At 38.5% G+C, this 15,366-nt stretch overlaps 1 protein-coding gene across 4 annotated transcripts in view; it reads left to right on the top strand.

Moving 5' to 3' along the window:
- LOC121707433 (E3 ubiquitin-protein ligase RNF123) overlaps positions 1-15,366 on the top strand; it is a 120,560-nt gene that overhangs the window by 41,676 nt on the left and 63,518 nt on the right. For all 4 annotated transcript variants that reach the window (XM_042089988.1, XM_042089987.1, XM_042089989.1 and 1 more), the window contains one exon: positions 7,365-7,504. In XM_042089988.1, the coding sequence (XP_041945922.1) occupies positions 7,365-7,504 (140 nt within the window). The remainder of the gene's footprint in view (positions 1-7,364; positions 7,505-15,366) is intronic.

Genomic DNA, 15,366 nt, shown 5'->3' with positions numbered 1-15,366 from the left:
AAGACGCTACATCTCCATTTCTAGAAATAAAACAGCGATTTTTATGAAAACTAGCCACTGTTTAGCTTGGGATTTCTTAGGAACAGAGGCATGTAGAAATAAATGGTTTGTACCCACTGAGAGCTTAAAGTCTCACCTTTCAAACAAGCCATAGTATGTGTCCATAGCTATAACATAGAATACGCTGTGGCTCTACAAAAATCGTCAACAATGATCAAGATTGCTGGCACTCTGGGCCAAAGCTTCCGAAAACAGCGCGGCATTCAATGAGTTAATACAAAAAAAATTTAAAAAACCGAGGGCTTTATAGAAAATCAATGAGCATGCCATAGAAGGTAAACCGAAAACATGTTTGTCCTCTATCCTAGTTTGGGCTGGCTATGAGTAATACTTTTTAAGATATTAATTCCCAAACATTGCTTTCCATATAATGTTTTAATGCTGTAAAATTAAAGTATTAGCAAGGGCTGAAAAAATAAGTGTATAAAATAATAGTTTTTGGGACCCATTCATGATACCCATTCATGATTTTGTTGGACACCGTAGCCAGGGTAGTCCAACAAAAATAAATGTGCTTTTACTGATTAAAGCTTGCTGCTAGCAATTATCTGTATATAGTTAGGATGGGAAATTACTGTAACATAGCCAACATACTCCTGTCACTCACTTCCAGAGTTATTATCATTAACAAAAAGGAATCATTAACCAAACAATCTTATTAAGAGAGGCACACTCAATATAAATCCAGCCTCACAGCTTGGTGATAACCATTATAACTAGGTCCGTTATCATTACTGAGATATTGTGACTTATTAGTGGTAACTAACTAGTCATTACAGGTTAACTTTAGCTATATGTTCCCACAGAAGCAATCTACAATACTGTCAGTAAATGGGTGACCTTAATATTACAGAAAGGAAGCCTTGGATATTGGACAAGATAATCAGCTCGTGTTTGGCAAACACTGATTTATTGGACTTGTTTGTTGCATAATGCATCTGAGATGTAGCCCTACTTGTTGCATATTTCAGCAATACCTCCTTCAGGCTAACGTGAATGTGTTGACTGACTTTACAAACCCTAATTATACATTCCATCTGTAATTCAAAGACTGAACAGTGCAAGACCATTGCATTCCATTCTCCCACAATGTGAAGTTAGTTGTGGCTTATGTTTTAAAATGTGTGGATGGGGTTTTGCGGGAAATGTTCACTCCACATCAGTTCAATTATAGGCTAGTTGTGTCCTAGGTGCTAATTTCATTTCAATGTTTAAAATGGACCCCTCACTTCTCTACGTTTCCTAAGATGACCCCCTTTGCCATATATGGTGTAATTTTAGAGAGAATGATTATTTCACAGAATATCATTGATTTTCTCTGGTAATGCAAAGTATTTTTGGTGTTTTGCACCTTGTTTCCAATGGCAAAGACGTAAAGATTCTGCAATATTTGATGCAGAATCTTGATGCAGAAATGTAGTCTGTCTTTGATGCAGAAATGTAGTCTGTCTCACACGTATGTCAAACACAGTAAACATGTTGTGAGATTGTATTGACCAGAGGACTTGTGCATGAACAGTGATATGAGTGATGGCTAAGTAAGTGTCAGGTAAGTGATGCAAAATGCATCAGGACTAACAAGGCAAGGCGTCACCATCCATATTAAATGCATTTTCAGTCATTCAAGTTATAATTGCAACACTACCGTTTCTGTGTGCGTGCATGTTTTTCATCTTTTTTCACGATTTTGTCTTCAATTCCTATGTTTTCCCCCTCTAATTATTATTATTTCAAATGTTCCATTGTCATTTGCATGCTCCTCAGGAGATTTGTCCATTGCTAGCTTTCAAAGTAAGTTTTCCCCTGTTTGTTTCATCCTTGTCTGTCTTATCCTCTTTTCTGAAGAGCCTAATCCCACATGAATTAGTAGCTGTTGTCAGTGTGTAACTTTTAGAAAATGTAAAAAAAAAACCCTTTGATTGTGTGCTTTCTAATTAGCCAGTAATTATTTAGCCATAGTCAGGTATGTAATTGTAGGGTTGTATGTACAGTATGTAAACATGTTGTAAAACATGTTTAACATGTTTTTAATGAACAGAAGGAAAGCCATATCATCTTACCCAGAAAGAGAGAAGTGAAAAAGGGGGCCTGCTTCTCTGTGATGGTTTTGAATTGAGTAGTGTTGTCTTGACTTGCATAATTTAGAGGACCTAATTAAATTTAAATTTGTTTATGCTTATCCAACCTTCAGTGAAGGAGCTTTTGAAATAACCTAATAAGAGAACCTCATAGCCTCCCCTGATTTATTAGCACACTCAAGTAGTGTCTTTGTCATGTATTTGTTTGTGTGTGCGTTTTGGGAGCTCATTTCTATGTTATTTGTACTTTATTACTCTTTCTCTCTCTCTCTCTTCCTCTCTCTCTGACCCTGACCTCCATGCTTCCCCTTCTGATTCTGATTGTACTGATCAGTTATTTTTGTCTGAAAAAACAGCTTTTCAAACTTCATTTGCCTGACAAAAAAGAGTAGGGTTAAGTATTGTTCCAATCTATCTATAACTTACGTGTGTGTGTGTGTGTGTGTGTATGTGTGTGTTGTTCGCATATCTACTGTATAGAACCGTTTCTCTGACTAATTTGAAACTTGGTAGGTGTCTTGCTATGGGCATGAGTAAGTTCAGTGCCAAGTTTGATGATGTTTGGATTCTAAATGAAAAAGTAGCGTTAAATATATCGGTAAAATAAGCACACATTGGCTTTTGCCGCTCTAGCCACTGGCCACTCCCCCTCTCGAACAGCACAGCTCAGGACCAGAGACTGAGAGGGCTGAAGTTTTGGCAGCATGAATCAGTAGAAAGTCATGTTTGGATGATTATCATGATTATCGTGTTTTGCAACACGCCAACAAACATGGGTATGCAGTGGCTATTCAAAATGATGTAAAAAGGGTGTGCAATAAACAAACACTTTGAATAGACCAGACTACTTTGACTGTCTTCAGACTTTGAATAAACAAACAATTCTGACTGCAAGGTCCCAAATTGAACAAGCGATAATGGTCCTGAATTTAAGGATGTTTCAGAATGCCACACATGCAAAGCACGACCAGCTACAGACAACAAGTGGCAGACAAAGGGTGATCTCACTTATTGGCTAGCAAAAATTGTTTTTGAGTCACATCTTTGCAAATTTCATATGATGATTCATCATTCCACAAAATGGTTTGTCTTCTATACCATTGAGTTATTCAAATGGCTTAAAGTAGGCCATAGCCTTAACTCAAAACTTTAGGCTTATATAATTTGGATCAGCTACAGACAACGAGTGGCAGACAGAGTGTGATGTCACTTATAGGCTACAGATTATTCGTTGCAAATTTCAGATGCATCATTCCACAAAATAATTGATCTTCTCTATCATCAAGTTATTCATTAAGCTAAACATAGCCTATAGCCGTAACTCAAAACAGCTGTTAGGCTTATGCCATTTGTGTCATATGATCTGTAAATAATGTCACAAGCAGTCATGCTTAAATTTTGCTCACTGCACATTTATTATAATGTATTATTATGTAAGGGATAATGTATTGTCCACCGGTAATTATCAGAAAATAAGTCCCGACAGGGAGAACAGAACCCCGACGCGCAGCGGAGGGGTTTTGCTTCGACCTGAAGGGACTTATTTTCTGATAATTACCGGCGGACAATACATTATCCCGCTTATTACACGGCTACTTGCCAAAACGAGAAACGAAACCTAACACAATGAATCTTTAAAAATTATTTTGCTACCGTTTCGTGTCTTCCGCTGACAAAATAAATAGTTCGCCACACAGATAGAACTTTACAATTTCAGGTGTTGCGTGGCAACGTCTTACTAGCTTACTTTCCCTTTCAATGAAATTCCATTGCAATAAGCGAACGGAATTCTTGCGGAGGGATATGAAAGACGTTAATCAACCCGTTGCCATTGACCGCAGGGATTATATACTTTGCCTGTGATTTATATAAATTTAACATTGGGCCTTCCCAACGTTCGGGCCTTTCATGTGAATGGAACTTTCTGCAGCACTCTGAAGAGCCGTGTAATAAATAATATTAAGTATTCATTATTGAATGCTTAATTGGAGTTATGTTTTTCCCTAGCATCCTATTTTTGAAGCAGAACATGTAATTGAGTGGGCATGTAATTGAGCTACGGGTTTTCTACAGGAATAGGACGTTTGAACGGACACTAGTTGTATTTCTCATTTCGATTACAAAAAGTACTGTAATGTTTAGATGTTTAGATATACTATAGATATGTCTTTATTCTATTTAAATACAAGTATTGTTCCTCATGAATTATGCCTTAATGACTTAATAATACACATAGATACATTTAGAGCTGCTGATTAAAATAACTGCTTGGCCTTTTCTTGGCTATTGTGTTTAGGTATTGATGGGCAAGGCAATTTTATTCATATAGCACATTTCATACCAATGGCAACCCAAAGTACTTTTACACAAATAAAATGAAGATAAGATCAAATAAATAAAATGTATAAGGGAGTTCGATGGAATGTTAGGTAACAATGTAGAATAGAAGAAACAGATGAAGCATAAAGATGATCTAAGAAAAGGCAACAAAAAAAGATGGTTTTAATCTATCAATTGAGGGTGCAGTTCTAATTGAGATGGGAAGCTGGTTCCACAGCTGAGTAGCATAAAAACTAAAGGCGGCTTCACCGCTTTTGGTTCTGACAGTTGGTTTTGATAAAATCAGTCTGTCTTGGGATCTAGGGGGTCTAGAGGGAGTGTGATATTGGAGGAGGTCTACAAGAGAAGTGGGCCCCCTCCCATTTAAGTAAGTATATATACTTTTTTGATCCCGTGAGGGAAATTTGGTCTCTGCATTTAACCCAATCAGTGAATTAGTGAAACACAAACAGCACACAGTGAACACACAGTGAGGTGAAGCACACACTAATCCCGGCGCAGTGAGCTGCCTGCTACAACGGCGGCGCTCGGGGAGCAGTGAGGTTAGGTGCCTTGCTCAAGGGTACTTCAGCCGCGACCCACTGGTCGGGGCTCGAACCGGCGACCCTCCCGTTAAAAGTCCAGAGTGCTAACCAGTGGCTTAGTGATAAATTTAGTGATTTAAAAACAAGGAGCAGTACTTTAAAATCTGAGAGAGACCCTTGGTAATAACTAGGTCAAGAGTATGACCGAGGTAATGTATACAGAACCAGATGTGTATATTTATTTTAATTTCTGAATTCTTGAAATGATTTTTTGGTCAAATTACAATTGCACTGCACTCCCACACATGTTTTACAGTAGGATCTCTATGTATGTGACAAATAAAATCCTTGAATCCTTGAGTGTTTAATAATAGGCTATACTAGCCTGACATAGCCTGATACTGCACAATTGGGACGTGATTATGGGGCGTGTTTCAACCGATACAGGGGGAAATTGCCTCTGCACGTAATGGGATAGACCTAACCAATCAGAGCAAGGAAATGGTCTAACGTGAATCCTGTAGGGAGAACAGCCAAAACATTCTTCATCTCGACAAATGCCTTAATCGCTGTTTTCTGTTTGTTTTTGAAGTTATTGCACTGTCAATATCTTGTACGACAGATGCGATGGCGGCATCTAAATGTCTAGCATGTAGCGATAACCTTTTTATTGTAAAAATCAACTGATGCATGCTCAGGTCACCTGAATGACTAGGCAACGTTGTTCATCTATCAATCATCGTATAAAGCCCGCTTGGACGATTTGATTTGTCAGTGTACTTTCATATGGAGATAGAATCTTGTCAGTGGAGCAAGTCCAGACTGATTTTCCCAACCTCAAATTTTGTGGGCGTGGTTATATTGTGGGCTGGCTTCCAGGCTAAGGCTGTACAGCATTATCTTAAATTCGGATGTTGAATTATGCTTTTTTATCCCCTGTGGTGAGTTTTTTTTAATCATGAATCACCTCAAGCACATCTTTGTATCTAGACCCTTCTAACAGATTTGTAATTTGGTAAATTCAATTCTTTGTTTATATAAGAGAAAGATGTTTCCATTTGAGTTTATCCACAATACAGTTCATCTTTTCAAATTCAAAGCCAGGAATATGTTCTCTGTGGATTTTAATGAAATATATACAAACCTTTTCACAGCAGCCAAATTAAAATGGTTATAGCTACATCTGGTTATATTTTAAATAAGTCCTGCCTCATGAGGCCACATCAGTTCCGAAGTTAAGCGCTGTGGGCATAGGGGAGAATACAGTATGTGTAACTCAAAAATGCACTAGAACTAGAAACATATTAAAAATGAACTTGCACATGAGTGGGAGAATATGGCCCATACTGTAGTTATCTGGATAACAGCAATTGAGATACCATCATGCTCTGGTGTTGCTCCTCATAGATTATTTCTATGTTTGATCATAATCTTTCTGTATGCTGCATCACCACAGCACATGTGGATTAAACAGGAACACGTCATTCATCTTCTCTCTCAATCCCCTGTTGAACAGTGCTGACATTGGAATACTATGAGAGTTACAGAATTGTTAGCTGCCTGTGATCCAAAGTGAAGTAGAGGACATGTCATTTCCCAAATCACTCCCCCTGTTCCCCCACTCTTTCTTTTCCTGTCCTTTATCTGCTGCTCGTCTTATCAGCCTCCTCTCCTAGAGGAGAGACCTACTATAAAGCAATGTGTTGTCTAATTAATGCAAAGGTTGATCTCAGTGTGAAGGGTAGGAATGTAATAATGGTAAATAATTTGCTTTTGTTATTGGCCCTTATGGGGGATTTAGTGTGTACAGACCTTATTGTGGCGTCATTTCTCCCATCGGCTTGAGCTGTGAAAAATCCCCTGTGTACCAGGGAAAGGTATTAAATTACTGCAGCCACTGCGGCAGCCTGAGGCAGCTTTTAGAAACCTCGGGGGAAGGTATTAGTGAAGACTGCAGGGGCTAAATTGCCTAGTTTCTCAAGGGTGTTGTGCCTCCAGCGACCATGTCAGAGGCAATGACACAATGTCAGAGGCATCTTTTACAATACACTCTCACTTATTAAAGGTGGAATGAATATGTGTTCCTTTTGTTTATCTAAATATACAGCACAAAGGGAAATAAAAATGCAACATTATAGACAGTGAAATCTTACAGTTCAGTTCAGTCATATAATTGAACATAATAATTGGGTTGAATCTTTCAAGACAATATTGCAGTTGACACATAGCGATTGACAGCTGTTACATGAAAAAAGAGTTGCAGTGAGTGTCCTGAGGGACTGAAAATATTAAAGCCAAAAGACAAAGTATATGCCAAAAAAATATTAATTGATTATTTGCTTCTCTCTTGTGATCGGTTTAGAGCCCTGTCCATCACTCCTGCTACAGAGGCACATGGCGGAGCTGCTGAGACACGATAAAGACATGGCTGCCAGCTTTCTGAACAGTGTTCTCAACCAGCTCAACTGGGCCTTCTCGGAGTTCATCGGCATGATTCAGGAGGTGAGAGGTCTTCAAGGATTGTGTATGGTGCTTGCTTAAATTAAGAAGCAAAATGGGGTCTTCACTGCTTAAAAGGTTCTCTCAGATAATAAGTGCCGCCCAGCTGACATTTTTGAGCAAACTTTAAACAAGTAGCCAAGGTAACCAGGGACACATCAGCTACTCCAGTTCGGTAGCACCAATTTTGGTCATTTTTTTTCCTATCGACAGTACTCGGCAACGTTTAGCGATCAAGATCCATGTAAAAATTGCACAGATTTCTTCTTTAAGGGCAGTGGCTACCCTACTATGTTTTAGGGGAAATAGTGCAATTAAATTATGCTTGAAGTTTTGTTTTGTAAGAGTATATGAGCATAAAAAAAGAAAAACATTGACAAAATCAATATGATCGCAGTGCACTTGCGTTTCAGCGGTGATCATATTAAGTGACAACATGGTAGGATTGCCACCCCATCATTAGTTGTTTTATCCAGATTATTCAGATGGTAATAACTTAAATTTGTAGGTTATTTTTCAGTTTAAAGGAGAAGTGAGGTCACAGGAGAGCCACCCAGGTTAAAGCATATTTTTTTTCATATGAAGATGAGCACTACAATTTGAAAGTTCATAGCTTTAAAGGGAACTGTTGAAGATATACAGATATAATATGAAACTACGGGCCATCCACACGGAGACACTTTTTGGTTTAAACGCACATGTTTTGCATTGTTTAGGCCGATCGTCCAAACGAATCCTGTGAACGCACTGCCCGAAACCGCACTTTTTTGAAGCTTGGTCCCAGGGTGAAAAAATTCGAAACCATAGCCCTTGCGTGTTCGTTTGGACAGCGAATCGATGATGTCCTCGCCACACCTCAGCTGCCCTGGACTTGACACTCATTAGTATTGCCTAGCAATACTAGTTTTCATACATTGCATTACCTACGATTACACTCAGTAGGCTAAATATCACAACTGGTGCTGCGCCAATAGCTTATGTGTTTTCTTGATACATTCTAGCTACTGTCAGTGACTGACGCAAGAGAACTAGTCAGAAGTTATTAGGGAGATGTGGTGTAACGAAGGTATTATAGCAATATTATAAATGTGGTGACGGAATAGCCTAGAACTTGGGTAGGCCTAGCGTTTAGTAGCCTATGCACTTGCGGTGATAGCCAATAACTAATGTGATTCACGGACCATACAACCAAAGAAAGTGAAGGAGATTATTTGCACCTGTGTTCGCCAAATAAAGGACTGGACTGCACCCTTCACAAACCATAAAAATGAAGTTTATTAATTTTACAGTTGACTACAGTTGTCAGTTCTCTATCAGTCCACACAAACGATTTTGGATTCCTTGCACTAGCTATTTTCGTCGTAGCCTATTCTGTCTGTTTGTATACAGCACGCAAGCTTTATGCGCCTCTTCCTCTCCGTTTTTGGTGAATTTTTGTAACAGAAACAGAGCCACCTATAGGTCTGAAATATTAGGTAACGTGTTGAGATTGATCCATTTGGACGCAAATATTCTTGAAACGATGCCAAGAAAGACAGGGGGAAAAAAGATTGTTTTGGTACGTGTGGACGAGATGACTGTGATGAACTCAAATTCGCAGAGGATGAAGTAGAATGAATATTTCACTTGCATGCTATGCAGACTCCCATTTGTGTTTGAAACATTGTTAGTGGTGTTTATATCGGGTAAATATTTGCCAGCATGAATTTATTTAAATTAAAATAGAAGTCTTTATTTTCCACTGCTGTGGAAATTCATCTTTGGTCCCACAAAGAAACACAAACACACACACACAAAAAAATCATCTTTGGCCCCACAAATAAACATACACAAACACACACACAAACAAGACTACACAGCAAGTAAAACATATAGCACACACAAACAAGACTTCACAGCAGGTACGACATATAGCACACACAAACAGCATAAGTACAGTGGGCAGTGCTTCGACTTGGCCAGCTTCACTCGCGGTCCGCGCGTGGGATCACGCGGTATCACGCGACTTTAATTTGTATTTTTCCAGTGAGACGCTGCAACAACCCAAACAACCGGTAGATGGCTCAAGTGAGCAGGGTGTCTCGTAAAAAGAAATGGAGCCTGGAAAACCTTACACAGACTTCACTACAGACTTTAGCAGACTGGTTTAGAAATAATGTAATAGCCAGAAATATGCCTGCCCTGCCCTAATAAAGAAATATTTGGTTAACTGCGAGTGAATCCCGTTTGCAGCCGTAGAGACGCAGGACAAATTAAACATTCTGGTTTTCTCCGAGTGCAACGATGATAGACATCATTTGGACAAAATATAGATTTATATAAAATATATTTGCTCAGCCAAATGCCTTCCTGTTACGTCCTGTTATCACGGAGTTACAGGCGATAAACGATTTTTGATGGTCACAAGTTTACTTCATTAGGGACTGTTCGTTATTTATTTAAGGGGCTACTGGAGGAGTTTTGGGAGCGTTAGTCCAAAAAGACGTGACCCTCCCTCGCCAGCAATACATTTTTCTATGACCCTCCAAAGTGATTATGAAAAAATCACTGTCAACTTTTTCTGGGTTTATCGCCTACTGTATTTTAACGTTTTCACATGTTTGGCCATAAGCTGTTTATCATAGGCTATCACGAAACCAAACTACAAAGGCGAACACTTTAACAGGGGGAATTAATTGGGCATGAATCATGCTGAACGCTATTTCGCTACCTTAGAATAATAAGGTTCTATCTGCGTTTTGAGTAGGTACAACCGGGACGATTGAAACGGGGACGAATGAAACATTCCGGTTTTCTCCGAGTGCAACGATGATAGACAGCCATCATTTGGACAAAACATGAAGCATATTAACCTCCGTTGCTCAGCCAAATGCCTTCCTGTTACGTCCTGGTATCACGGAGTTACGAGCTATAAACGATTTTTGATGGTCACAAGTTTACTTCATTAGCGGTTTATTTTTTTGGATTATTAAAGAGTGTTTTTCATTTAAAGGTTTGACTTCGTGCTTATTCAGTCCCAAGCAGCTTTCAGCCATAAGGCTACTTTGAGAACATTTCAATTCACCCGACACTAATATTCAAAATGTTGAAAACTATTTCGGCATAGCCTATGAAGCAGTTTAATTAAATGGAATGTTAGTTGTAAACAAACGAGCTACTTGGTGAGGCTTGGCCTCACAGATGCGCTCGTGCCTTTTAGATGGCAGGAAAAATCTTCACGATAGGCCTATTAACTAACCACCCGATTCACGTTGGCTGGGGGGAAGGGGGGCCATCAGACAATTGTGCCCAGTTAATCTGGCCCTTCCCCCAAAAAATCACACTTTCCCACCTCTGACCGCTTAACCCTTACAAGCCCGACCATTCTAATTTCGTTAAAATTTTAACGATGACCAATCATCTAATATCTCAGCTGTCCAATGACTGATTTTATTTCTGAAATCTTCCCCGTAATGCTGACAACATAAGCTTCAATTTGATATGATTGGTTAAGGGGTTTATGGCGCGAAATGTTTTGGATACTTGAAGATGAGTCGTGAAAAAAACTTTTCACTTCAGTCGTACATTTTAACATGGACCGCTAGATGCCACCTGCACTTCGTTGGAGTTTACCTCGACTGGAAACCACACAGCTGGATAAACTGAGGTAATATATATTTTACATCGTTTCTAGTTATGGTTAATCTTAATTTGTAGTCATAAAATCATGTTATTTGATAGTAATATGCTTTCTCATCAGCGTCAACATTATGGCATAGCGGGGGCTAAGTGCATCGTCATGTAACTTTAGCTAGCTGCATTACTCTGAACTGCTTGCAGTATTCTCGTTTGCTTTTTATATCAGTTATTTTCATTTGACAATTTCATTTAAAAACCTGTTAGTATATAACCTGTAAGTAAGTTTGTTTTCTAGTACCAATTTGCTTGTTAGGTAAGCATTATATTGGCAAGTCAGTATAGCATACCAAAGCTGAATAAATCAATGGGCGCCGCGTTTCTAAGTTGCGTTCTCTTACATGAAATAAGTTGAGCGATATTTTTACTCCTCTCAATATGTAGTTGTAGAAAACAAGATGTGAAATCACGGATTCTGTCAGAAATGTAGTGCTAATTAACGTATTGCCTCTCATCGGGTTGTTACCTCGCTAGGCAGTTTGTAGTGAACTGTTTTACCTTGCTTCTAAATGTCAAACATCAGACGTGCTTGTCTCAACATTTTCTAAGATGGCATGACTTGATATTCTACTCTTCTCAATATGTAGTTTTATAGAAAACATGATGTGAAATCACATATTATGTCAGAAATGTCATTATTGCATTTAAGCAGTTAGTTACTAGGTGAAATGTAATCTGTCTTTATCTTAATGCCAGCCAGGCAATCAGATTTAGGGTAGCTAAACCCATGTGTAATAAAATGACTTTTCATACTTCTAAATATTTTTGAGTTACTCAAAATGCTTCAATAGTTTAGGCTACCTCTTCTTGTGTATGTATGTGCACACATGCACACATCTGTAGTTTTGTGGTTTTATTTTTTTAATTAATAAATGTATTACATTTGTATGATTTTACTGTTGTTTCAGATGGAGGATGACAAGACCTACACAGACCTCCTTGCAGGCCTGAAGAGGTGGCTGACTGCTGATGAGCTTGCGCTCACAATGTTGAAGACCATGTGAGGATGGAGGAAGAAGGTATAGATTTAGGTGGCGTGCGTAGGGTCGTGTAGACTGCCACTAAAACACTGTGAAATAGACTTGTTATGTTGATTTTTATGTTGTTGTCCCAGGCATATGTGGTTTTACCAACCGGAACGGGTGAGAGGTTGTGCTTAGTAGGCCGTTGTATGCAAACACACAGTGCAGGGGCATGGGACGAAGAGACCCCAGAAGAGTTTCACAGTTTTCTGGGATTGATCATTGACATGGGACTTCACTTCCCTCCCTAATATCCATTGCTACTGGGGAACCAAGTCTCTGAAGGGATCAGGGAGCGTTGACCAAATGAGAAATACATATTGTGTACACTTTTTCTCCATTGACATTGCTGTTTCAGTAGTTTCTTATTATTTCAAGTTTGGCAATGCAGAATCTGGTGTTGAACCTAGGTTTGGTAGCTACAGCCAGAAAGATTTTGGCGAAAATCTATCACAACAGCTGGCAGGCATTTCCGTCAAAATTTCAGCCTCGCCTTCAGCTGCTCCAACTACTACTCTGTCATCTTTTCATCAAGTACATATTCCTGTACAGCAGGAGCCAAAGAAAAAATTTTGGCTTTGTTATAAAAACAATACATAATAACACTAAAGTAGCTTGTATGGCCTGGAGTTTAGCGGTAGGTGACTGCTTTTTTGGTAAACAAAATTGCTGTCAGATTTGGCATTCTACAGAAGGGGATGCGTTTCGTTATGAGTCATAGGTCCTCTGTGTTTAACCTTCAGGTTCCCCACCCCACCTTTCCCTATCCTCCTCTGTGTGTGTGTGTGTGTGTGTGTGTGTGTGTGTGTGAGTTTGTGTTTATATGTGTGTATGTGTTTATTCTCAACAGGCTTGTTCTATGTAATCCACTTTCAAATGTTTAGACACATTGATTTTTGAGTGATGTTGAAGTTGATTGTATTCCTAGCTTTTCATAAATAATACATTTTATAGATGTATATCATTTTCATATTACACTAATTTATATAAGGAAGTTGTATCTGTTGAATCAAATGTATTCTATGTCTCTTCAGAATTGATCTTCAATAAATATACAGTATACTTACTTGCTGTATTACTGGTAAGGTACATGTTTTTCTTTTATATATCATTATTGTTGACTGTAGCATTTGCTTATATACAAATAAATGGTTTATTCTTATGGACCAAATACATCTAAACCATTGTGTCTGACTTCATTATTAGTTTTTATGCATACTTTTATGTTTTTGGTGAGAAAGAGAATGCGAATTCTGTCAACATTCTAAATCCCGTTTCCTGCATTTTTATACACTTATCACTTAATTTATCATAACTTTTGAAAGGTTAATGGTATTCCAATTCAGTCTTTTTTGTTAAATAGCCCACAACTTGCTGATCATGTCATACACTCTATATTTTTCTCTATCTCGTATAGAAATATGATGAAAATTCATTTTTATGCGAATGAAATTCAATTTTAACGAATTTCGGTATACATTTGGAGAGGATTTTCGAAGACTGTTCATTACTATATCAACATTACCATATGTATTTTATATCATTTGATAGAACTGACCCTTCTGATTACAATGGTATGTATATCCCATTGATGGTATGTATTATACTCAAGAAATAAGGTTTTTTGTGTAAGGAGGTCATCCAGCACCAAAAATGGAATGTTCGGCACGGGCACGAAAGGGTTAAAAGAAGTCAAGAGGACTCCTTACTCACAGACCTATTCACAAACCTGCGGTTTTGAAACCCTATGCAGCTACAGGAGCTTCCAATCGCGAGGAAGCAATTTTGCATTGTAGGCATAACTAACATGCAATAACGCCGCCAACAACAACAACCAAAACTAGGCTAATCATTGTCAACATGTAAATTAAATGTAACATTATTGTGAATCAAATTAAAATGTTCTCTTTTGCAAACGTAGGCATAGTAACAGAATAATTTAATAATGTTACAAAGATACTACATCAATCCGTATGTTTCATTGGGCTACTAGGCTATTTGTTTTGCCTTGATTCATTTAGGCTAGGTCTTTTTATTCAGGGGCCATATTCACAAAGAATTTTAAGGCTAAAAGTAGCTCCTAACTGGCGAATTTAGGAGCAACTCCTAAAAATAATGGGCATGTCACTCCTAACTTTATGACTCCTAATTTTTTCACAAAAAGTAATTCACGAAGCATTTTAGACCTAAAAGTAGCACCTATGTCTGGGACAGCTTAAGTCGAGAGGACTCCTAACTCACTAAGACCTATTCATAAACAGCTTTTTTGTGGCATTTTACTTTGCGATGTTTTGAAATAGCCTATGCGCAACAGGAGCTTCCAACCGTGAGGGAACAATTTTGCATTCATAAAAGGGATGCAATAACGCCACCAACAACAACCAAAACTACTCATTGTTAACATGTAAATGAAATGTAACGTTTCATTGTGAATCAAATTAAAATGTTCTCCTCTTTGCAAACGTAGCCTAGGGATATGGTGACAGATTAATTTAATAATGTTGCAAAGGTAGGCTACTGCATCAATCCATAGGCCTATGTTTCATTAGGCTACTAAGCTATTTGTTTTGCCTTACTCTTTATTCATTTCAGTCAAGCTCGTGCATGAGTAATGACGTCATCCATAGCCACGAAGACTCACTCCTAGTTTAGGAGTTGTCTGAAAGGCTTTGTGAATAACTTTTAAGAGAAAACTCCAATCTAAAATCTTTTAGTGCGATTTAGGAGTAGCCTACTCCTAGTAGTAAGATAAAAGCCTTTGTGAATAGCCTACGGCCCCAGTTATTAATCATCTTCCGTCCTTGTGTAGCGCACGCATTCTGAGACCTGTCACTCATCATCGTAAGGGAGGTGTTTGGAATCATGCCCGCATTACAATCATCAGCCAATCAGCCAATCAAGGTGGTCACGCTTGCCCATTTACCCAAATTAATGGTCGAATATTACTGATGATCATTGTTATTTAAGAACATGCAGTGTGCGTAGGGTACCAAAAACATCTTGCTCGTAAAAAAGCATCATAACGCACATTCTGGCGGGTCTGTTATTTACTGTAGGCTGCGCAAACCACATGCCTTTATTTTGGGCAAGCCTGCATTCATTCATTCATTCAACCTTTATTTATTCTCGGAGGGTCATTGAGGGAAATCCTCATTTTCAATGAAGCAG

The sequence above is a fragment of the Alosa sapidissima genome, chromosome 4 (assembly GCF_018492685.1).
Source record: "Alosa sapidissima isolate fAloSap1 chromosome 4, fAloSap1.pri, whole genome shotgun sequence".
Taxonomy (NCBI): Eukaryota; Metazoa; Chordata; class Actinopteri; order Clupeiformes; family Clupeidae; genus Alosa; species Alosa sapidissima.
The sequence above is the reverse complement of the archived record's forward strand: the minus strand, read 5'-3'. Positions and strand labels throughout refer to the sequence as shown.